Source organism: Sprattus sprattus, assembly GCF_963457725.1.
Source record: "Sprattus sprattus genome assembly, chromosome: 5".
In the NCBI taxonomy this organism is placed as follows: Eukaryota; Metazoa; Chordata; class Actinopteri; order Clupeiformes; family Clupeidae; genus Sprattus; species Sprattus sprattus.
In genome coordinates, this window is record NC_137924.1 from 22,069,595 (window position 1) to 22,094,594 (window position 25,000).

Below are 25,000 nucleotides of genomic sequence, written 5' to 3' on the forward strand. Positions count from 1 at the left end.
TCTTTCTCCACTCCTAAAACACCATGAACGCAGCGACGCAGCGACTCAGCGCAGAGGAGGGAGCATGAATTATTGAAAGGCGATTGGAGTTGCTCTGGACTGGGAATCGCAATGAAAACAGAATGTTGCACGCAGCAAATTAAGAAAAAAAACTAAACAAACACTCTGTGCATGCATGCTAGAGTATGACAAAAACCCACTGCTCCCAGCATATGACCAGCTCTCCCACATTAACATCACTATCTTCTCTAATCTGTACAATGGTTAGCCAAAATTCTCCTAAACAACTCCATATTTGCATCTCTTTAAAAACACTCCAATGCAATAATAACAAAGTTATTGCACTGATAAATAAAGATGAGGCAGAGCTGAAGACCTCCTCTAGTGGTACTGGTTTTGGACAGAACCCCTTTCATGCCCTGAAAAAAAACCTGCAGAATAGTATCTGAGTTCATCTTTGACGCATTGCCCAGCAATGACCACATCCCCTTGCTCTGAGTCGTCCCCCACCAACTACCAACCACCGTGCCAACTGCCCACGTATTAACTATTAATGCCATCGGGCAGACAGCCAAAACTAAACGCTCCGAAATGATCGAAAATGTAATCCCCTTTCTTAAATTCTTCCCCATGTAAGCCCCTGCCCTTAACCCACTACATGGAGAAGAGCGGTGAGCAGACAAGGTAAAAGCGGATGATTGGAATGTGAAAGGAGAACAGGTGGATAATAAGATGGGTAGAAGGGGATTTGCAGATGTGGATGAGGAGGCAGTTCTAGTAAGCCTGGTACGATTTGTGTGTGTGTAGAATGAGCGACTTGATACTGTGGAAATTCCGGGTCGCTAGGGCGAGGTTTAAACAGAACTGTGGAAGACCTGGCCCTTTGGCATGGATGCTGGTGTGTGTCGTTGTGTGTTTGTCTGGAGGGGCGGAGATAAAGCATGGGGATTTCATAGGGCAAGGAAGTATACAAATGTTAGTGGTGAAGATGTATGCATGAAGTGGATGTTGTGTTGTTGCATGTTTTATTGGGGAATCTGTGTGTGTGTGTTTGTGTGTGTGTGTGTGTGTGTGTGTGTGTGTGTGTGTGTGTGTGTGTGTGTGTGTGTGTGTGTGTGTGTGTGTGTGTGTGTGTGTGTGTGTGTGTGTTTGTGCTTGTTTGGGTGGAGGTGGAGCTCTACACAGAGTAGGCATAAAGGTAGAAGATGGAGAGGAAGAGTGGGCGGAGTGGTTGATGTTGATGGAGGCGTGTGCGTGGGTGTGTGTGGTTAGGAGCGGTTACCCGATAAGCCAGTGGGGTAAGTAGCAATGGGCAGAGAGAAGATCATCTAGATTCAGGGATCACCTTTAGCCTCTGCCATTAATCAGACACACCCATGGGGACAGATGCACAGAGAGGGGGAAGAAGAGAGAGGGCTGGAAAACGGGGATGAAAAAAAGAAGCAATGAAGTGAGGAGGGAGGGGATAGTGGGGGATTGAGGGGGAGGGTTATAAAAAAGACTTTGTGTGTGTGTGTGTGTGTGTGTGTGTGTTGGCTGTTTAGCCACTGTTTGTGTACACAGCTTGTTTCATTTCCTCATGGGGATGGCAATCTCAGCGCCGCTCTCTCATTCTCGCCCAGGCACATTCAAAATGACATCAGCTTCCGCCAACATGCAAGCCGTTGCCATGGAAGCACACAAAGACATTTTTTGGTGGGGAGGGGGGAAGAGAGAGAGAGAAATCTTGGATGACAAATTTGGCCATTAGGACTGCCTGCACCCCCCCCACCCCCCCGGTTCCCTTTCTCCCTCTGTGTTCAATGGCCATTTGCACAGGCAGCTGGTCTGTTAGTAAAGCTCTCGCCCTCTGCTTCTGTGTCTGGCTGTTTGCTCAAGTTTGGGGTATGCTAACTTCAAATGGCCTTGTGCTTGGCCCTATTATTGTTTTCCTCATTCACACTCTCTTGCTTGTGATAATTTCTCTGCCCCCCCCCCCCCCAACACACACACACATACATGCCTAGCAGTGAGTTTATCTCTCTTTCAATGCGTACTGTAATGGCATTTTTTCCCTTTTTTCTCATAAGCTCTTGGTTCCCTTTAATGTGTTTCTTCAGCTGTTTCGCTCTTCTTTTTCCTCTCTAGGGACATCATTTACCATCAGTCGGCACTCGTGGTCACCGTCTCACCATATCAGATAAGAAGTCAGCTGCGTCAGTGCTGCTGTGCCAAGATGGTGAGTTGGCGTGGCCCCCAAGGAGAATTTTGAGGTGGTAACCATCAGTGCGTGGACGGAATTATAAAAACAAGTGTGTGGGTGGACTGAGTTGATGGGGTTGAAAGAGAAAATTAGAAAATACAATTTGCTGCATATGACACACAAAATACATACTCATACATACTTAAACTCAGAGGGAGAAAGATGGAAAGAAAGAGAATGAGAGAAAGTAAGAGAGAGGGAGTAAGAGAGAGGAAGGAGAAGGAGAGGGATGCAGGAGGATAATTGGAGAATCATTCTTGTCACACTTCACAGATTCTGCCAAAGTTCCAGGAGGATTTTTCGGTAAGTGCAATATTAACTGCTCCACTCACCAACCTCACCTGGTTTAATAAAGCGAAAAAGCACTCCTCACCTGTTCATAAATCCATGGGTGTGTAGAGTAAGGGAGGACAAAGAATTGGATTTTTATGAGTAACTTTCCCAAGGGGATAAAGAACAAAGGAGAATATATTGGAATCCTTTATGACCATAGCCAACCAAAGTCATTAATTCCTGAACAGCAAGTGATGCAAAGCAGTACAGATAATTCTTGGTGAGAAAAAAAAGGTCTTGAGTGCAGTGTAATCGACTCAATGGTCTGAAAACTATGCAGACAAAGCTTCATGCCGAATGAGTTGCTTTCGGTTGGCGAGGAGAGCAAAGGATCAATATAGTGTGAACAGGGGGCCTTTTTGGGTGAAAAATCATCCCTTACAAAAATAAAATGAGAATTTGCTGCAATGGGCACAGTGCCGCAATGAAGCGCATCGATCTCCACTCAGACCCACACAAAGAAGGTGTCCTCCTCGCCACACTAGCTGACTGGCATAGTGATGATGTCTGAGGCAGTCACTACCTCTGTGGCTGAACTGAACTTGAGAACCCTACATTGTTTATTTATGTGTTGTCTACATCAGACTCCTACGCTCATCAATTACCATTAAGGGAGAGTGATTAGACATTTATCTTCTTTCCTCAGGTTTTTGCAGACTAATATTTGCCTTCCCCTTCAGCAACTCTTGATTTATTTGTGACTCTGTGAAGTAACTCAGTGCTGAAACACAACCTGTGGCACACTGGAGGGGTGTGGAAAGCCAAAGGTGGACTTGAAGCCAGGACAACACAAAACACTCTGACACTGACAACATCAAAGCAATAAGACCTGAGGTACTATGCCCAGACAAAAAAAGTCTTTCACAGACCAGAGTGTTTTGCTATGCTGAAAAAACAACTAGATATACAGGTACTATCAGTGTAATGCATGAGGATGAAGCAAACAGCCACAGAGACAATATCAACTACAGGGTCTGGAGCATATATCCCATAATATTAAGATGTAATATGTATGCAATCATTTTCAATCAGAATTTAAAAACTGACCCCCAGTGGCCAAAATGTGTAACTAATTTCATTGATTAGCTTCATCTACAAAATGGTAACATTATAGGTTCAGTGTTTGGGACCTAAATCTTTATTAATACCTCATAGCATATAGTTAGGTCATGGAGATCAAATCAACAACCATCAGCCAAGATTTGGTTGTAACCTAGGTGGATGCAAAAATACACAATCACATGGTGTCAGGAGTCATCAACCATATCCAGCCAGTTTACAAAAGGATTCAATGAACATTGGATGCCACATAGTAAAGAAGCTGGTGTGTATGTTGTTTTATTTCACAAAAGACTGAACATAGGCAGTATTACTTGATGTGTTGCTGAACGCTTCTAGGGCAAAGAGAATAGAATGATGCCCCAAACCTGTGTGAATATGCTGCCATCTACTGGGACAAATAAACGACAACATTTGAATCTTTACCAAACTAAATGTAAGAAAAAAACCTTAGACTTTCCAGTAAAATAACTTTGTGTAGTCAGATACACATTGCTTTAGATACTGGTCACAATGGTAATGTTATTCAAGGTAAGCTACAAGCAGAGGGAGTGTATGTATGGCTAAGCACAAAGCAAATATGGAACAGATAGATGGATGAATAACACTGCTAAATACTGTGCACCAAGTTGAAAAACAGAACCGTCAGTCAGAAATACAGCTTTCTGCCCATATCTCTTCTTCCCAAATAATACACTGTTGCTAATGAAGTGAGAAAATGTCAAAATGCTGATCAAGTTTCAAGACTTCCTGTTTGTAGTAGCATTAACTGTATTAGCAAGTCAAGTGATGCAGAGACTGCAGTTAGCCTGTTTTTTTTTTCATGTGCCAAAATTGATGCCTGTTGTGTGTTTAACTGTCGCAACTGTTGCCATGGCATGCACAGTGAAGACTGTACGCACTGTACAGGAAACACTGTACACACTGCAATCAGATCCTCCAAGACATTAAACACATGAATGACTTATCAACAAGTAATACAACAGACAGCAACGTTCTTGTCTACTATGTTCTTGTCTTGTCCACATGACAATATTGCTTTGCCTGTACAGATGTGCAAATGTATTTATTGCAATACAAAATGGAGTATTTCAGCTTGGATCACACCAAACAAAATCGAAAGTGTTCCCATCCACTGCAGTTCATGTGTACTGTTTTCTTGTGTGTGTGTATTCAACCTTATCTTTTTCCTGTTCCTGCATATAACAGCCATTAGGATGTACTGTCCACCATGGGTATCAGTTATCAGTAGCAAGGGAAGAGCAACTGGAAACTAGGGGACGTTTCCCATGCCTCTTAAGTAGTTAATGCTGCTTTCACGTTGTATTCATTACTGTCCTTTTTTCTTCTTGTCTGAAAGTCCAAAGACTTGGACAAAGGATTGGTCTATGTGCTGATAAGATCTGTCAAGGGAAGACTGCTTTCCCACTTCCCCCAAAAGTACTCACTGAAGAAGTAACTACAGAATGGTCCAAAGGCTTGTACATTTGTTACCTCCACCATCTGTGATATGTTTTCTTCTGTCTTTGATATGAAAGTGTAGTGTCACCATTGTAGTTCAAAGATACAATGTAAGTCTGTGGTAATTGGCACTGTGTGCAAATCGTCTAGTTCCAGTCTTACGGCTTAGGCTAACTTGATGGCTCCAAGGAAGGTGAAGTCCCCCCCCAGGGACACATTGGCAGCAGATCGTGGGATGAGCAATTCCACCTTGTCGCCCACCTCGAGTTTGGCTATGCCTGCAAGCAGAGCAGAGATGGGATATTATAGGCAAATCATTCATCTCTGGCTGACAACACAATTAACACAGATAGTTTATGCGTTTATGTGAAGACCATGTGGCCTACGCATGCACCTGTAAAGGCAATATAGCTGTAGATCCACATCAATATAGATCCACATCAAGCCATTAGATTATAAGCAAGCAAGTCGATTATAAGAAAGCACTTCTTGCTGGGGTTATCATTGGAATAGAAAGTCAAAAATATGCAGGACTATGGGTCTCCAAAAGCCAGACATTCTGCCGATGCCAAACCCCAGCATCTCCCACCTGAAGCACCCGCCGCAGGCACGGCTTTAGCAGCTGTCACCCCTGGCTTAGCTCTTACCTCCCGTGTAGCAGGTGTTGAAGGGGAAGAGGCTGTTCATGTTCTGGATGCAGCGGAAGAGGATGACATGCTGACGCTCGTCCCCCACCACGTTCTTTTTCATGCGTATGATGATGTGTCCCATAGCATACCTAGGGTCAGTGTAGTATACCTAGAAGCATGGCAAACACCATCCCAAAAAGTTTTGTTGTAGTACTATAAAATACAGGTCCCCCGGTACAATTGCACAATTGCTTATGTGTTAATAAAGGCCATTTCATCACAAGCTCTCGTGAAATAATTTAATTCAGCTTAAATTAAATAAATATGAAGAAAGAGACATGGATGTGACAAGTCTTGAATGATTGCAAACCTGGCTGTAGATGAAAAAGAAGCCTTCTTCGTTGACCTGGATGATGTCCTCACGGAGCTCCAGGGCTGTGCCCCGTATCAGGCCCGTCTGCCAGGGGATGCCTGTGTGCGTCTCCAGGGCGAACTCTAGAGTAGCAGCAGAGATAGCATTTAAAGCTATGGTTCACAGGACATGCAGGTAATGCCCTGAGCAGAACAGGACATTACCTAGCACTGAAATGTAAGATTTAAAAAGATTCCTCTTTGCATCTCCTTTTTTTTTGTTCTGCTCAGGGCATTACCTGCCAATTTTGACAAACAGTCCTGAGAGTCCAATCCCTGACCTTCTACTGTTTATTGGCAAAACCTCACTGGGAATCTCCTGAGGAGAATTTATTGCTCAACTTGTGTTTTTTTTTTTTTTTTTTTTTTTAAAGAGGGTAAATGTGCTATGCTAACATTTAACACAACATTTTAGGTAATATTTCCCACAGCATTTGAGGATATAACCTCTTTTCAGGTCAGAGGATGACATTTTAAAGACTTTCCCTCCGAAAAGCTGATAATCCTTTCCACTGAGGCAGACTCAGTGCTGTGATTACATTACAGCTGACCCCAAAACAACATTGCCCAGAACAACAGAGAAGAGGACTGGGGAGAGTGGAGAGGCCCAGTCCGTGTGCCTCACCCTTCTGAAAGGTTGACCTCTTGTTATCTGCCAACATCTGCAAACAAGGCTGCAATACTGTAGAGGAAGAACCAAGAGTACAGTTGAATGCATTAGGTTATGGAAAGGTTCGCTTTGCAGACAACCTCGCAGCTTCCGCTCATGCTTTTTTAGTCTTATCTCTCAAAATCAACTGTGCAGCCAATATTCGAACATGTATGCTAAGGTGTTAAAACCACGTACTGCAGCTCAGAGTAAATAATGAGAAGCACACAGTGTCAGTTAATACCACAGCTTTATGACTCAGCGTTTTTTGTGTGTGAAATAACTCATTTTAACAAGCCCATAAAATATGGGCTTATTGTAATTTTAGTATAACTGTCATCTTTATATACGACTTCTATTACTTTTAGTATTATTTGTGCAAGCTGTTCTAAAAAAACTAAAAAACTAAAACTAAGTTTATCTTTATTTCACTTGAGAAAGTTTAAAGACATCTGAGAAAAACATAGCTTAGAATGAAGTGTTATATCCCTTAAATAATTAAAACTCTGACACCAGTAATGAGTAATATTCTACATCTCTGTAATCAAATGTCCGCGCTTTAATGACTGTTTTACCTGCCTGTTCTTCTCTGGTGCTTCTCCTCTTTGCATGTCTCTCAGGCGTGTCAGTCGCAGTTTCACTTGTGGCATCAAGCTGCCGCTGCTGCTCTGTCTGTGTGTGTGAGACATGTTTAAATGGTTACATTAATTAAATACAAATGGTTGCATTAATTAAATACATATTAATCCATTTGACTATGTGTAACATATGTTGTCAGGCTGATTTAAAAACTGAAGCAAAATTCCCACACAAAATGTCCTCTTGCACACATTTGAAATCAAGTAAATTGATATTTAATAAATACAAAACAGAGCTAATAACTTATGAAAGTTAAAAGCTGGCTACCTGCATTAGACACAACAACACACGGCACCCCTCTTACTTTTGCAGGAATCAAACCCACTGATTGATTGACTGACTGACCTTGGTCCAGTCGTCATCCTCTGGCCTCTGCTGCTGGGTCTCTCCTGGCGCCCCCCAGCGCTCCTCTCGGCGTCGGCTCACCTCCGAGCGCAGCCCCTCCACCTCCGCCTGCAGGGCCAGCACGCGGTACAGTGACAGGGCCGACAGTGACGACGAGGTGACCGCCGCCAGGGCCAGCAGTGCCACCATCCAGGGCACCCCTCCCCTCCCGCCGCCACCAGCCCCATTGACCCTCACCATCCCGCGGGCTGAAACGTCCGCCAGCTTGCCCAAAAGGCTCCACTCACACACAGAGCATGGCTCTTAAAGACTGTTCTTTAGCAGTTCTGCTTAGGTTTCAGGCTTTGGGCCGTCCCCTCTGGTTGATGATGCCAGGGGCTTGAGCTCTGGCAGCTAAAACGAAAGTGTTGCTGCGGAATTGCTCCTCAGGCGGTTGCTTTCACTCCTTTTCCTACTAAGAGAAGAAACCAGTTTGAAATACAGGAGGCTAACATACAATTGGCTGAACTAAGAAAAAATTCCTTCTGGTGTGAAATCATGCTTTAGTACTAATGTTACAACATAAGAAAGCACCTTCACCTCAATCCTGACCTCCAGAGCTTTCTGTCTAGACCAAAAGTGGTTGGACCCCAGTGACGATATCTGCCCTGCGATGACTGAGGTGAACGCTATGACTGAGTGCCAAATCCTGCCCGTCAGCGGATGCTCAACCACAGCCATATGCTTCCTGTCAATATTCTAGAAGCTACACCATAACTTCACAAACGAGGCAGAAAATACTTCAATTCTGGAGGAGATAACTGCAATGAAGGCAAAGCACATGAAGACGGAAGACGCAACACAGTTCTCAGCTAACCAGTCACAAAAGAGGAAGTTGAGGAAACGCACAGAGGGTAATCAGAAAAAGCTGCCATGTAGAGATAAAAAGAAAACAAAACTAATGTTGCTGTTCTCCCTTTTTCTTCCTGGAATCTTAGGAGGAAGTAAGGTCATTGCAAACACATACACACACAAAGTGGCTTCAGTTTTACATGTCTTTATTGCATGTACTGTAACTGTACAGGTCATAGAAAGTGTGACTGAGTGCATAGAAAAGAACAAAATGAAATGAGAAAAATATACATCCTACTACATGTGGTGTAGATCCTTACCATGGTGACAGGTAGATAGAACACAACCCAAGCTTTTCTACATGAAATGAAAAATTGCCAAAGGCAAAATGCAGTCAACCAACCCTGATCATGAAGTGAAACCCACGGTGACTAAATGTTAGACTAAATACAGACTAAAACTTCCATCATAACCTTACACACAAACACGCACATAAAAAAACCAACATTGCACCATGTCAGAAATGATGAAGTAATTAAATAACTAAACCAGACAGGTGATATGGGAAAAACCAAAGGAAATGGCTGGCTGTGTGTATTTGTGTGTGTGGTCAGTGTATGAAGGTCCATGGGAACTGAACTGAGTCCAGTGAATCAGTCCAAAAGACACACAGCAGAGGGGACTCCTCTCACATTCTCCAACATTAAAACATTCACAGAGAAAAAAAGTCCTGGCACATCAGCACGGCTGCACCGATCAAGACACGATCACTCATTTCTACACCTTCTACATTAATGTCTCTGTGCTCAAAATGAACTTAAAATATGACAACACAAAGCCTTTGTCCTAGACTACACAAACAAGCGACCTCCAGAGTCTTGATGCTGTTGCAGAATAAACGGTGCACTTGAATATGAGCAAGTCAAAGCAGTTGTGTTCCTCAGGTGCCTAAAACAAACTCCACAGGCTGACCAGCACTCTTCGTTGGCTAGTCGAGAGCTGGCACCAACATGGCACCAGCAGCAACCACCACTGGCATTCTGAGCATTTGGAGAACAAACCAATGCTTTACACGGTCACTCCATGGTTGTTTTAAATTACACTCTGCATGTGGATTATTCCTACCAAATTTGCCTGGTCTCAGAGCAATATCTCAGAAAGCCCTGAGGAAATGTAGGCCCACCTCACCAAGCAGAATGGCTGTACCTGCTGTAGGGACTGCAGCTAGCGCCATGTGAGTGATGACAATCACCTTTTTTCACAGGTGTTCTGGTGCTGAATTTCAATGGCAAAGATTTAGGGTTCACAAGTATGGTTCTAAATTATAGATATCAAGAACATTTAAAAATATATATATATATATAATCTGTATGTTTGGGAATGGAATGAATTCAAGATCCTTTGTTACGGTAATGGATCTACACTGCATCTCCAAGAAAAATGTGTGACAATTCTGAGGAAAGAAAGTAATTTCAATGAGTCTCTCCAGGCTCTAGACAGGACTGGAGTTAGCACAAACAGGAACACTGGCACATACAAACACACACATATGTGTGAGCACTTCCTGCCACCCACACACACACACACACACACAAACAGAGAGAGAGAGAGAGAGAGAGACACACACACACACGCACACACACACACACAAGCACAAGCACATACACACACGCGCACATAAAAGTAGCATACCCCGAGAAAGTGCTTAATAAGCCAAACAAAACAGTTGTTAATGTAAGGCAGAGAAGGAAAAAAATGAATCTGAACGTATTTGTCATGCTCTACAAATCCTTATTTTGTATCACTTTCACAACACTTTGACACCATATGAAAGATGAAAAACATTTGAAAAACAGCTTTTATGAAACGAATTGTAGCCTATTTTGTACACCAGAATCAAACAAACACAGAGGTAAGTCTGTTGAGAGCACAGCCATGTTAAGAAAAAAAAAAGATCAGAATTTTCACAACACATCTGCTCAGGATGATGCAGATCAGGAACTTTGATGGCTTTGTGCTCATTTGGTGGCTGCGGTACCCATTGGCTCCTGGTTCGGCTAGTCCTACAGCCAGGTTCCTCTGGTAGACAAGCTGAGAACTGCTTTGCTTTTCTTGCACGACAACGCCTCAATGGACCACGCCACATTATTTTTTCCCCCCAAAAGTCTGTAACCCTTTCCGAATATAAGGGCCACATAGTTCCCAGTGTCTGCATCGACCTACCCAAATGCTACACATATGACTCAAGCAGGCAAACTCTTGAACATTTAGTCATTTTTATACATGCCCAATTCAAAAATATTCAAAAACAGATAAGGAATTAGATAAAGAAGAGCAGCTCTGATGATGATAATTATGTTATTTACATCAGGATGAACCGGGCTTCATTCTCATTAGTTGGTAAATGACCTGGACTTTTGTTGTAATGCAGCATACCATTTGATGGGAAGTGAGGGAGACAGGGTCATTCTGTAAGGATTTCCTCACATCGAGAGGATGCGCAAAAAAGAACAATACAACACTAACTGGACCAAAGATATGAGGGAGATATGGATTTTTGGTCTTTTCACAAACAAATAACCTATTGGTTGTCTATGAATCCATTTGCAGGTGGGGTTTTAAGTGCTTTGACAGTTGAATACTATGCACACATCAAGAATCAGAATTCCAAACAATATAATTATTTAAATTTCCTTTAGTCCAGAGTTTGACAGGGCACACACTAGTTCACTCCACAAATCAAGCTTTATGAGCTTTGTAATTAGGTACCTTCCTGCACCTTAAAATAGTAATTCAACAGATCAACATATTTCATATACTGATCAGCTTCAGTTGGATGCATATATTAGGCAGATATATATATATATACGTCGTCAGATGGGTACTGTCATGATTGAAAGTGTTGCTCATGCATTGATAGTATCTTTAGGGAAAAAAAACAACCATCAAAAAACAAACGAGAAATAACTTTCTTGAAAACATAATTGAATTTCTCCTTCCATGTCTCCACACACATCCTGCTTCTACCATCATTGTGTCTGGTTACATTGGTAAGTCAGTGAGGTTTGTCCAGTGGAGTGGGAAGAAGAAAAAAAGTTGAGTTGACCGTACAAGTATAGCAAAAAAAGCGTACATTCTTATTCATAACCAAACAATGGATGTGTTGAGAGGGGATCATGCCAATCCCGCGGAGAAGGCCTAGGAGGTATCTCCTGCTTGTCGACCGACCCCCACCCGGTCTTATATGATGGTGACACTGGCAGAGCCCTGCGCCGTCTCCTCCTGGGTGTGGCTCTTGAGCAGCTCTTTCATGAACTGCTCGAGCGCTGCGAAGTAGCCCTGGCACTGCCACGTGTCGTTGTGCGTGCCTTCGGGGAAGATGGCCAGCCGCTTAGTCCGCGCGGGCGACAGCTCGTACAGCTGCTTCATCATAACGGGCGGGATGAGCTGGTCCGACAGGCCCGAGACAAACAGAGAGGGCATGCGGCACTGCGTCACCTGCCGGTACGACAGGAACTTGTTGCGGTAGCACCAGAGCGGCAGGTGGCGCACAGGCAGGAAGGAGAAGAGCGTGGCGGCCATGTGTGGGATGCTCAGGAAGGTGTTCTCCACCACCAATGCTGCCACGCGGTGTGGGTTGGCGGATGCCAGCCGGATGGCCACGGCGCCGCCCAGTGAGCGTCCAAACAGCACCACCTTGGTCTTATCGACCTCAGGTCGCGTCATGATGAAGTCTAGCGCCGCCTCGGCATCCAGGTACAGGCCCTCCTCGCTGGGCTCGCCCTCGCTCTTGCCGTAGCCGCGGTAATCCAGCAGCACCACATGTGCCTTCAGGTTGACCAGCATCAGCAGCGCGTTGGGCACCCGGTGGCCGATGTTGCCTGCGTTGCCATGGAAGTAGAGGATGGTGGGCGCCGGGGCAGTGGGGTCACCTGCTGCTGGGTCACCGGTGTAGCGGAGCAGGATGAGGCTGACGCGCACGCCGTCCTTGGCACGCACAAACACGCTCTCATGCGGGATGCCAGTGGGAACGGGCACGTATAGGCGCGACGACGACGGCTGGTCAGGGAAGTAGAGCAGCACGTCCTGGAACTTGTAGAGGATACCGGCCACCGAACACAGGATGAGCCCCAGCAGAAGGAAACCACCATACAGGTGGAAGGTCAGGATGAGTGCCAGCAGCGAGATGCGACACACGCCCCACATCCTTGAGCCTGTAGCCAGCAGGCAGCGCCTCAGAGGCCCCCACAACCTCCACGGCTTCTCCATCACAACCTCTGGGAAGGGACGAGGCAGGATGGGATGGAGACAGGCCCCTGTGTTTATACGTCTCCTCTCAATCAGTCACCAATTCTGTAAAGCAAAACATGATGGGTAACAGACTTACAGCAGTGATTTTCAACTCTCTACCAGGAAATGTCACGTTGTGCACATGGTCATGAGATACTGGAGGCTGTAACGTTAAACCTGCAATTCCAGTTGTCAAACACACACAAAAAAACGCATAATTTCGAGATATAACGTAGGCATAAGCCATTGCGTTAGTGCGTTACCTTCCATCGCCTCAAATAGATGACATGGGCAGTTCAGCGGAATACATGTAACTGAGCTATAAATTCGTGTCCGCTGAACCAAGAAATGTCAGATTAAATTTTCAGTGTGGATACCAATTCTGCCTTTGGGTATTAAGTTCCCCGCAATCATTCTGCATGCATCATTACAGCATTCGACCTTAATCTACCCGTATCCCAGAATGACACGTCTCATTCCTTACGAAAAAGACATTTCCAACAAAGAATGCGTATAAAAGGCAAAATAGTACACTTACGAACGAGTTGAACAATAAGTTTGTTATGTTTTACCAGACGAATGGACTGAATACTGGTTAACCTAAGTGCTGTGCTGTAAACCAAACCAGTTATCCAGTTTAGCTAGTTAGCGATCAGTAGCATTGCTGGCTAGGCTTGCTCCTGCTAGTCACATTTTCAGAATCAACGTGGCTAAACACGGGAGATTCAACACAGTATAAACGAGCTTACAGTCACCAAAAGCTGCCATTTCATCTTCTGCAAATGAAATATAGTGTTATCTCGGTGCCACTGGGAGTTTGGTGGGTTGATTCTTGATGAGCCAAATGAGTCAGTCATACACTGCACACCAGCTTTGTTTGCTCTAACTTGAAGGTACACATCCACGTAACCGGTTAGGCAAAGCTGGCTTGCCACCCTACTAAGTTAGCAATAGCTATCTGTCTTAGCTAGCTAGTCAATGCCGCAATTCAAATCACTCCTTTGTCATTATTGTGGTTTTAAATACTGGTTTACCTTTCCTCCATCCTGGAACTGTGCACCTTCAGCGAGCAACATGACATTGTTAGAAAAGCGTAAACACGGTTTAACCAGTCCGCCCCAATCTAAAATAATATGGGTGATAAAGCCAGCTGACATTTCCTCTAACTTCCTTCATCGGTGTCACAATTGCGAAATTCCGGACAGATTCGCCAGATGCATTCTAACCCAAGTTTTCTTGGCAGCAACTAGCTAAATGTTTTGCGGTGTACATTACAAGGACATTAAATCAATTGAAATGAGACCAATTGTTGTGACATATTTTGTGTGAGGCATCACTAAAGAGAGTATATAATGTATGGAGAAAGGTAACGTTAACCCACTTGCATCTTTTCCCGGAAGTCTTGCCGCTTATACAAATGGTTCCTATTCCTATATTCACAAAATAGTGCGCAAGTCTACCGGAAGATTGTAGTTTTTGGTGTTTTAACTTTAACACTTCCTTGTTCTTAAATTAACACTATGCAACAATTTGACACTTTTTGGGGTATGTTTTTTTTATAGATAGATACACTTTTATAAATTCCGTTAGGAAAATTCAGGTGTAATAGAAGCAAGGTAATAGGACTTGGACTAGGAATCAAATATAGACATGCATACAAACAATTATATTACATTAAATGGTTAAAGCATGATGCACATATTTTCACTATTTCGGCTTTCAAAATACCATTTGCACAATTAACCATTACCTGGCTCTGGGGGTGATAAACATACCCTAACCTTAATCCCTAGAGCTTGCATTATGTCACTCCTTATTTTCCACAAACACCTTACTGTTGTCACTGGAAACCACTAACGGAAAGCTGAATCAAGACAGAATTTCAGATGTAAAAATTTGAATCACCATGTCTGAGTTTGGTCCATGCCTCAACCCATCATTAAAAGCCTATCCACTACTGCCAAAACATACCTGTATTTTTCACACATAGGCCTATACACAACTTGCCGCTTCAGTCTTCACCCTACCACTGAGGTTATGCAGAGAAAGGAGGACATCATGAGTGGCTTTAACAATTAATTTAATATGGTTAGCATCCATAACCCATATTTCTCTCCAGCTGATCTTCCTCAACTCAACATCATGCCAGTTTAATATGGTAAGCATCCATAACCCATATTTCTCTCCAGCTGATCTTCCTCAACTCAACATCATGCCAGTTTAATATGGTAAGCATCCATAACCCATATTTCTCTCCAGCTGATCTTCCTCAACTCAACATCATGCCAGTTTAATATGGTTAGCATCCATAACCCATATTTCTCTCCAGCTGATCTTCCTCAACTCAACATCATGCCAGTTTAATATGGTAAGCATCCATAACCCATATTTCTCTCCAGCTGATCTTCCTCAACTCAACATCATGCCAGTTTAATATGGTAAGCATCCATAACCCATATTTCTCTCCAGCTGATCTTCCTCAACTCAACATCATACCAGTTTAATATGGTTAGCATCCATAACCCATATTTCTCTCCAGCTGATCTTCCTCAACTCAACATCATGCCAGTTTAATATGGTTAGCATCCATAACCCATATTTCTCTCCAGCTGATCTTCCTCAACTCAACATCATGCCAGTTTAATATGGTTAGCATCCATAACCCATATTTCTCTCCGGCTGATCTTCCTCAACTCAACATCATGCCAGTTCTTTGCCCTTGTTTTGCTTGAGAAACTGCTGCTGCTCGTCTAGTTTCCTCTTTTTGCTCACAAACAAAACTAGTTACCATCTGACTCCTCCTCAGCAATGAAGCCTTACCCCATGCTTTCCAACTGTCAACTAGCCCAAACCCTGCTCTTTCACTCTGTACCTGCCCCATGAGATTGAATAACTGCATGTAGCTGTAGTGCCCTAAGAAGAGGTGTTGCCACGATCATTAAACTCCCCATGTTTTAAATGTAATAATATACATAACATAGGCCTTGTTGCTTAGTTCCCATAGCTGTGTGTGGGAGCAAAATGTCACCAGCTGAGCCACATGTCACTGAGGCTTTCCTTGACGGAACATGGGAAAGAAGAGACCACTCAGACACAAGGTAACAGATTACATCTCTGTGTTTATTTTCATCAGAACACAATTTTAGTAATTGTAGCAGTAGTTTTCATACTTTCTTGAAAAGATCATGACTTGTGAGATTGTTTTATAAATAATTTCATCAAAGTTTGTTTGTAAAAAAATTAAAGAAGTTACTGAACTAAAGCATCTATAATATTACAATATACCGGTAGTTCAATAATAATCATAATGATATTTCTATATGCCTTTTCACCTTTTTGTATATATATCTATATATATTCTATATATATATATATATCTTTTTTCAATCATTGCTTTTCCACATCACACCACCATCACAGCCTTTTTTTCTCAGTGAGGTTGTGATCCAGAGCATAGTCCTAATGCTTGACTAAATCACAACACTCTCAGAATAGACCTCAACAGGAACTTCAGTTGATGATTTCAGACATAAACAGTACATAATAATAATCATAATAATAATAATAATGACTCATAACACAGGATAACCCCAAACTTGAGGTGACCTCATTGTCATGACATATTTACAAAAGAACAAACAAACAAACAGAGAACAGAAGTTCTGGGCTGCATAGGTCTACGGGTTTGGAGAGAAAAGAATAGTATGCGCGTGGATATAGTTCTGTTTTCTGGCGTGGTGAAAGATCGGGAGAGGTGTTCTTATTTACTTTGCTGATTTTAGAGTCTACAGGCAAAGAAAATATACTCTCTCTTACACACACAAGCACACACACAAACAGCTCAAAGACCTCATTGGTTTGATGGAGGAGTAGGGGATTTTTTTGTTGAGTTTGAACTGGTTGGTTCTCTCTGTGCTGTTGGTGTAAATTACTGATTCAATCTGACTCATAAACCACACATTTGTGAGGACAAAGCTAAAACCTAAATCCCACGCAGTCAATCAATTAGGGGCACCATTGCTATTGAAACTTGTGATATAGGTTTGATATGGATGTACAGTATGTCGATATTATGGTGGTGAGCAATTTTTATTTCATATGCTATAGTCATTAAAATAAAACCTAATTGTTGAGGATGATAAATAAAGGTGTTTTAGGAGCTATGAAACCCTGTTTATCATGTTCATGTTTCAAACTTAAATTAAGTTTAGCAGCCAGCTGAAATGAAGATGGCAAAACACAAATCCTGAAAGAATGAGTGACACGCCTGAACATTTTTCTGTTAACCTGAAGGCATTCATAGCGGTGCTCCAACGGAAACCACGGAAACGGAAACCAAAAGTTGACAACTAGTCAAATCAGAATGGTAACAATGCACTAGATATTTATCTTCTATCCAGGGACTCTATGGCTAGTATTTAACTAACTACCTGGAAGGATTTGCCTGATTATGTAATTTACTGCACTGTTTGTGCTGAAAGGATTTTGTGTATCAAATTATGAGCAACCAGCAGAATCTACAGCCCTGTCCCACAATCCCCTCCTCTTCAATCCCCCAAGTAAAGTAATGAGTGGATGATTCTTATGTGTGTGTGGAGTTTGGGTGTGAGTGTTTGGATGAAGTGGGGTTTAACAGCGCACTTGTACTGGCAGGGTTGGCGCTTAACATGAGCCTGCCTAAATGAGGCGCTCTTGTAAATCCACAAAAGACTTACATTTACCTTGCACTCCTACTTACTGCATATCTTTAGTACAATCCCTCTCAAATACAATCTGACTGTAAATACAATCTTATGTTTAATCATGTGTCTTAATTGTATGTTCCTGATTTCGGGTCTGTTTTCCTGTCTGCCCACATTGAAGACGTGAAGCTTCTTGTCTCCTCATTAGGTTTGATGATGCTGGCATACCCTAAGAACAACTGTAAGACGATAAGAGGTAGGATCATCAATGTAGGTGTGCTTCTTGTGTTGTCTTGATTAAGATAAACTTGGACTAAAGATAACCTAATTAAAATTGGATATATGATTTTTGTAAAACAGAAAACACCTTCTGTCTCTTGTTTCCATTTGTCCCAAGCGTTCTCGGCTACATGGTTTGGATTTGGTTGCTCTAAAGGTACATTTCAGTGCAGTGGGCTTTAATGAAATAACCTCAACTCTTGTCTGTGGCCTGTTTGTTTGCTAATCTCTGGAGCTGTTAATACAAATGCCCTCTTGTTCTCATAGTGAAAGCTAATGCATTGGGCATTAAACCGATCACCTTGCTTGCTCTCCCTGATCATGGGTAAAACAAAGCTACTCAGAGGCTCCTCAAGAACACAGTATGAATGGGCGTGATGACCGTTCCGATGGTTGTGTTTGGTCCACTAAGCTTGTGGACAGTGGCTTCGGCGACCAGTGTAGACCTGTGATAGCTGGGCAGATGGCAACAAGGAGGTAGATGACAGACTTAAGACACACTGGAATAGTGAGCAGGAGTTAGCATATGAGCAGAAGCTGCTGAAAAAGGGACATGGGATAAAGTATAGACAGCCATATATAAACACAGCCATATGTAAATGTGGTCCTTACAATGTGAAAAAAAAGTGAAACAAAAGAAAATAAAAAAAATCACAATGATGCCCATACATTGGAAATCCCATGGGATGGTGATACATACATGTAACATAATGCATTCAGAACCCATCCATAGCAAAAGGAAAGGTGCATTCAGCTAGTTATACTGCAATCTAAAACCAGAGAGACTATCATTTTACCTCAGGCTATAAAAATGTTGAGAGTTTTGATGCATTGTCTGACAGAGAAGTCCTTTGAAAAGCTTGTGTTGGTTTCCAGTATAGTAGTACGTTCACCAAAGGAATGTCTCTGTTTAGTCTGAGTGTTGTTTCAGAGCAAAACCCCCGCCACACTGAGAGACAGAAGTATCTCGCCCCTCTGCCTGCTGCTGGTTTGAAACACTAGTTTGGCATGGAGCTGCCCTGCTTTAAGAAATCTGCACAGCCACGGGGGACACCCCTGGAATGCAGTAGCTCCTGACACTTTGCTCCATGCTTTTTTTCCCCTCTCTCGTCTGCAAGGAAAGCCGTTCTCTGTCCTCCTACATATGCCCATGTTTGTCGCCCCTTGGTGGAGCTCACCCGTAGAGGAAAACAAAAACAGAAAAAGGAAAAGCAAAGGTAGGATCAAATGAAAGTTAAAAGATCAGCCCTTAAGCATCTTTTCCCAGCTAATCCTTCGAGTTAGCACTATGGCTAATGTGCTAACAGCTAACACATCTCTGGACCCTGGGTCCCTCCTCACACAGCGCTAAATGATTGGGCCTGTTCTCCATGACACCCTAAAGCACAAAGTGTCATCTGAGATATCTATATATTTACATATACATATATGAACAACCCAACTGAACAACAATATGCATCTACACTAACTGTGGGATGTGTGTTTTGTGAGCGTGTGACTGTGTAAATGATCAATAAGCCCTTTTACGCGATGCCATGTAAGAGATGAAGGGGGGAAAGAGCGTGGTGCTGTTCTGTCATGTCTCAAAGGGGCATTAAGCGTTGACCTCAGACTTTACACAGAATTGACAAGCTTTACTGCCTCTGGAAAGTTCCATTGTTTCAGTTCCAGCGGACGGCCTCACAACTGCCATCTATGATTACCATAGGGATTATCAAAAGAATCAAGGCCATGTTTTTTTCTAAACATTGACATAATAACATGCAACTATAGAAGAGAGAATACATATATATATTTTTTATCTTTAAGAATGCTTCTAAAGGGCTAAAACAGATGTATGGAGGTTCTGACTGCCTTGCTTATTTCAGCTTCCTGATGCTTGATGTTGCAGAGCAGGAAGTGACATCACAATGACACATATTTGTTCACACATGCATCTATTGCGAGGCTCCAAAGTTTGATAAGCTTGTTGTTGGTTCAGATTAGAAAGAGAATCTTGAATGTTTTCTTTTTTTCCTTCGTTAAGTGGCTTTGAGATTTGGGAATATATAAATATATATATATATATATATATATACATATATATATATATATATATATATATATATGACATCATATTCGGTATTGACAGACCAGCCATGTTTGACTCTTCTGATTTATGATAAGGAATGCAAACAAAAGGAAACCTTGTGGGCACCTGAACACACACACACACACACACACACACACACACACACACACACACACAAATATGCACACATTCAGTTCTATTTCTTGTTAGGTGTCCCAAGTCTCCCTTTTTGTGCAGAGACAAAAAAAGAAACCAAATAAATTCCTTTCTCCTGTCTACTGCAACCAAAATCTAAATTGTACCGACACAGTGTTCATAGAAAAGACAAAAACAACAAAAAGAAAGAAGGTGTGTGAGAGAACTCAGCTCTAGAGTGGCCTTTTTTCTTCCAGGCGGTGTTGTCCCTTGCTCTTATCATTTTTTTTAAGTGTTTGTCCGTGTCCAAGTTTTTTTTGTCTTATTTAAGGGTCTGTTTGTTTTGTTTGCTTGTTTGACTGTTTGCATGTCATCCTCTGTCACCCCTGCACTACACGTCCCAGAAAGCATTGCGGGTGCATGACACACTAGCCCACGACAAGCGCTGCCACAATGCCAATGATGACGCTATGAGTTCTTTAGTCGTGAGGCGACCGTCATTCCTCATTGGCGTTCGAGTTCTCGTCTAGATGCGAGATCGTCGGGAGGCTCAGCCCAGTGGCATTGTGGGATGCGGTGAGAGTGGCGACCGTATGGAGGAGGACCAGGACCAGCAGACAAAGTTTGAGCTTGCTGTTGCACAGTCTGGAGGCAGCCGAGGAGCTCAGCGAGGTCCTGTGCTGACAAGACGGGTGGCTTCTTTTCAACGTCCCTTCGGAGTTGTTGTTCGAGCGGATGACCCATCGCACGTCGCAGCACTCTGTCTTGGACTGGGTCTGCTGGTTCTCTGACAGCCCTGGCAGGTGATGAGCCACATAGAGAGAGAGACATGAGTAGAGGGACAAAGAGAAACACACAAATTAGCAAGAAAGACTATCAACACACAACAATATATTTTCTACAAGCACAGCAAAAAAATCTCAGTCCAAAACCATACAGATTGATGTCTGACTCTTCATAGGTAGAAGCTATTTCTGTCAGGACCTCACTTTGAGAAGAAGAGCATAGTAATTTCTTCAGTAGGCAAGAACCATTCCCACTGTCAACACACAGTTGTAGCCCACATGGAGGCTCCTCTTGAACTTCATGGGATCAAGCCTGAACTATGAAAAGTGGCTCCAGAACAACACTCCCCCTGGCATTCACTCTTGTTCATTGGACTGCCAGATAGTCATGGGCCACTTAAAAATTCAATGATCTCCCAGTGTGCTTTCTTGGTGAGCTTGGTACCAAGACTAAAAAAGCCAAATGCACCAAACTTTAAGATGTTTCTACACTTTCAACCATGTGTTGAGCATTTACATGGCATGATACAGCATCAAAGATTTAGTGCAGCGTAATTCAAGGTTTTAGAATTACATTCTAGGCTTTCATTTTCCAGCCACCAGAACCATACACGTAAAACAATATACAGTTTGGCTCCAGCCAATGCTCCTAATGCTACCGCTTCTACCAAGCCTTCAAGCTTTGTAAATAGTCTGCTTCTCCTAAAGAGTGTTATACAAGTGTGTCCTCTCTCTTGGGTAGTAAATACTTTTGCTGAAGGCACCGAATGTTGTGGTTGGTGTGGTGGTTGAGGCTACAGTGTACTTCCAAGTGTGCTGTTCAAAGAAAATCGGTTCTGTTGACAGCTCGTCGGACGTTAAAAAGATTAGAGCCTCTGGGTAATTGCAGGCTGACAGTGCAGTCAATGTTTAAGCGGTTCAGCACAAAACATGATCCCGGTCCGGCAGCAGTTTTGGTCTCTGTCAACGTGGACTCCTTCAGGGGGCCATGGCTTCCAGGGGAGCATGGCGAGGGCAGCTCAATGCACTGCGAGCGGCTCATCATAAAGCCATGGGGATTATGAAAGGTCGTGGCCCTCTCACTTGCCCCTGACACATCATAAGGAACCCCGGCTGAACTATACGTCCCAAGACACCATCGCCATGAGGGGGAAGTATTCGGGACAGGCGCAGGAGGCATGGAAATGTCAAGTCAACAATAACAACCATGCCCACAAGGTGGCAGCAGAGGTCACACCATGGTACAGCCACAGCAGCTCAATACATGAGCCTCAGTACAGCACTGACTTTGTCAGAGGTGCCAGAACAAGTCAGGGACAGGGAATGAAAGAGAGAGAGAGAGGTAGTGATGCTTGCAAGCCAAAGGGCATTCTGTTCACCTGGGCATCTGAAACTAGGACTCCCTCCGTGAATGAGATCATCGTTGTCTGGCAATATGAACGGACATCTCTGCTGCACCTCCAGGCAGTATTGCCTGCAGGGGATCTTGTTGCTGCAGTGCATCTGTGTCGTCTGGAAGTACTGGGAGCACAGCCAGGGTTTGTAGACAGTCTGCAGAAACAGAGAGAGAGAGAGAGGTAGAGAGAGGAGGGTGAATTGAAAGGAGAGAAAGAGAGAGAGAGAGAGGGAGAGAGAGAGAGAGCGAGAGGGTTAATGCCTGAAAAGCTGGATTTCCATTCCCATTGATTACATCACTGGTGCCGTGGAAACGCTCATCAGCTAATCCCCCCAACACCCACGCATCCTGGCAACCCAGCATCCTCCCTCTTCCTCTCATGCGTAAACACACATCCGCACGTACACACACACACACACACATTTTCTCTCTCACACACACACATACACGTCATTCCTATCCCTGCACCGGAATATGGCTTCCATTTTATAAAGCTCACCAGATGGCAGTTTGTTCTCTCTCTCTCACGCCGCATACAATCAAATAATCACATGTGCGCACGGCACAGAAGACAAACACCGCTACCACCAACTTATCTGGTGCATCAGAGTGGTCAAACTCAGCCCCCCTCTCGGTGTGTAACTTGAGAACAGACAGAGAGCACGGAAGTCATGCATTCTTTGATGTGGCCTTCCCAATGACAGTATAAAGCATGGACAGTATCATGTACTTCAGGCGAGGAAATTAAGCCAAGACTGATTGCCCATTTTGGCAAAGTTGCAGCCAAAGTCTGTGCAGTAAGTGCCTTTTGCAGGCCGGGCATGCATAGTAAAAAGAAATAGAATATGTGAGGTCTGTCCAGAACTGACCATATTTGGTTAAATCTCTACTATGTTTGAGTTCCTTCGGGTGGCTCCACTTTTAACTGAGCATACAACATGCTTTTGACTTAGCAGAAGTCCACAAACTCAGATTCTCAGGTTCTGAATGAGCAAACAAAAAGAAGGTTAATGACCACTGACCCCTACTCTGCGTAAATGTGTTAGGATTCACCTCTGTTTTGTTTCCTATATTTCCTTGTGTACTGTACTGTTAACTGCAGATGCCAAGGAGCATAATGCTATCTACCTCCTGCTGCCCTTTGACCTCAAGCACCACATTCCCTCATCTGCGTCTGGGGCCGCAGCACTGGTAAGAGACGTGCAATGCGGGTGAGATAAATCAAGCTCATATTTGCAGCTTCCCTCCCTATGGGTAAGCAGCAGTAAATGCGACACATCTGACCGCGCCCGTTCACACGGACGTCTGGGAGAGAGAGATGAAGGAAGAGTGTCTTCTGCATTTCTGCCGCGTTCTTTTCATGTTAAGAATTGCCGCTGTCAGAGCCACTAAAAGCCTGGATGAATGAAGGTTGATACACTTATGACAGCGCATCTATCTGAGGCCTTCGAGAGGAGGTGTGCCAGCAGCCCCACCATTAGTCAAGAGTCAACTGTACCAGCTGACACCCTCTCGCCCGTGTCCCATCACGCTACGCTAATGGGCCAGCAGGTTTTGCATTTGCATTCATCAAATTCATTTTCTGCCTCTCTCGCTTTCTCTCTCCACCTCTCGTTCACTCTCTTTTTCTGGGTCTCTTCTATGTCTCTTTTAGTATTATTTGTTACACTAGGTCTCTATTGCTCTTAGCTTAACTGTTCTCTCCCTTTGGACAAAAGCGTCTGCTAAATTACTAAATGTAAATGTCTCTCTCTTCTCTCTTTTGCTCTCCGTTCACGTCTACGACTGCTGTTATGCCATGGCTTTACATATACATTCTCCCAGTTAAAGTGCTCCTGCCGCGCTCTCTCTAGGAGGTCCTCGGAGGTGGAATCGGTTGAGTTGAGCTGTCACCCGCCAGCAGACACCACATCTAACTCGCTTTACCCCCTAAACAACTGCTAATTACGAACACTGTCATGACATCGCCCCGGGGCAGCCCACGCCACCGTTACCGCCACCACTGCTGCTGCCACCTAAACCTGCCCGAAGCCCCTTTACGCTTCAGCAGCCATTGCTTGCACTGGCACTGTCAGAGCTCCTCCTGAGAGGAGGTTTACAGTCAATATTTATGTGCTGTCACCTCTTCCTGTCAACTGTTTATGCGGGTGAGTGAAGGAGAGAAAATACAAAACAAGGAAAGAAAGAAAGAAACGAATGAATAAAAGAAAGAGAGGAAAGATGATATGAACAAGCAGCAGAAAGAATGAAGGAACGAAAGAAATAAAGAAAGAATTGAAAAAAAAGAGAGACAGATAGATAAAGTCAGGGGGAAAAAATATACCAGGCCTTTATTGTACACTGCTAGACTAGCATGACCCTCTTATATAAATTCTATGTGCGCAAGCGCTCAGCAGGTGGCCGCTAATGCCGGCGGACTGAGACTGAAGCAGAAGACGTGTACGGCACGTAACCGGAGGGGAGGAGCTCCCTGGCTCGGCCCGGCCTGACCCAGCTAGCCTCAGCGCCGGGTCATCCAAGGCCGATCCCACTGACATTCAAGAGGAATAAAATCATATTAAGGAAATAATGAAAGCCCCCCTCGGTCTTACATCCAGAGAAGACTCGCATGAGGACAGGGGGTGGGCTCTCAACAGCACCTGAGTGCTAAGAGCGGGGAGACCACAGCAGAGCAGGGTTCTAACGTCTGTCTGCCTGTCTTTTCTTTGATGTCTTGTCAGCACATGCTGTATCAGTCATCAGGAAGGAATATTAGGATAGACA

General features: G+C 43.7%; 3 protein-coding genes across 4 annotated transcripts in view; all 3 read right to left on the reverse strand.

Moving 5' to 3' along the window:
• Positions 1-5,260: 5,260 nt before the first annotated feature.
• tnfsf13b (TNF superfamily member 13b) lies at positions 5,261-8,008 on the reverse strand (the record flags this gene model as incomplete). Its single annotated transcript, XM_080838708.1, has 6 exons — positions 5,261-5,373; positions 5,743-5,893; positions 6,095-6,219; positions 6,761-6,817; positions 7,360-7,456; positions 7,769-8,008. 6 exons carry the CDS (start codon positions 8,006-8,008, stop codon positions 5,261-5,263), a joined length of 783 nt encoding a protein of 260 aa, XP_080694834.1.
• Positions 8,009-10,012: 2,004 nt separating this feature from the next.
• On the reverse strand, positions 10,013-14,063 carry abhd13 (abhydrolase domain containing 13). Of its 2 annotated transcripts, none has more exons than XM_080838407.1 (2): positions 13,924-14,063; positions 10,013-12,952 (listed from the first exon to the last, which is right to left on the reverse strand). In XM_080838407.1, exon 2 carries the CDS (start codon positions 12,866-12,868, stop codon positions 11,840-11,842), a length of 1,029 nt encoding a protein of 342 aa, XP_080694533.1. In that variant the 5' UTR covers positions 12,869-12,952; positions 13,924-14,063; the 3' UTR covers positions 10,013-11,839. The 2 variants fall into 2 exon arrangements, with proteins under 2 accessions (XP_080694533.1, XP_080694534.1); XM_080838408.1 differs by lacking the exon at positions 13,924-14,063 and adding an exon at positions 13,639-13,661.
• A 6,490-nt stretch (positions 14,064-20,553) lies between these two features.
• Positions 20,554-25,000, reverse strand: part of nalf1b (NALCN channel auxiliary factor 1b) — a gene marked incomplete at both ends in the record, with an annotated part of 102,135 nt that continues 97,688 nt past the window's right edge. The window contains 2 exons of the mRNA XM_080838683.1: positions 20,554-20,852; positions 22,221-22,392. Of these exons, the coding sequence (XP_080694809.1) occupies positions 20,554-20,852; positions 22,221-22,392 (471 nt within the window). The remainder of the gene's footprint in view (positions 20,853-22,220; positions 22,393-25,000) is intronic.

Bases quoted from the DNA above. Each gene is read 5' to 3' on its own strand.
- abhd13 (XM_080838407.1), bottom strand. From the start codon at position 12,868: ATGGAGAAGCCGTGGAGGTTGTGGGGGCCTCTGAGGCGCTGCCTGCTG.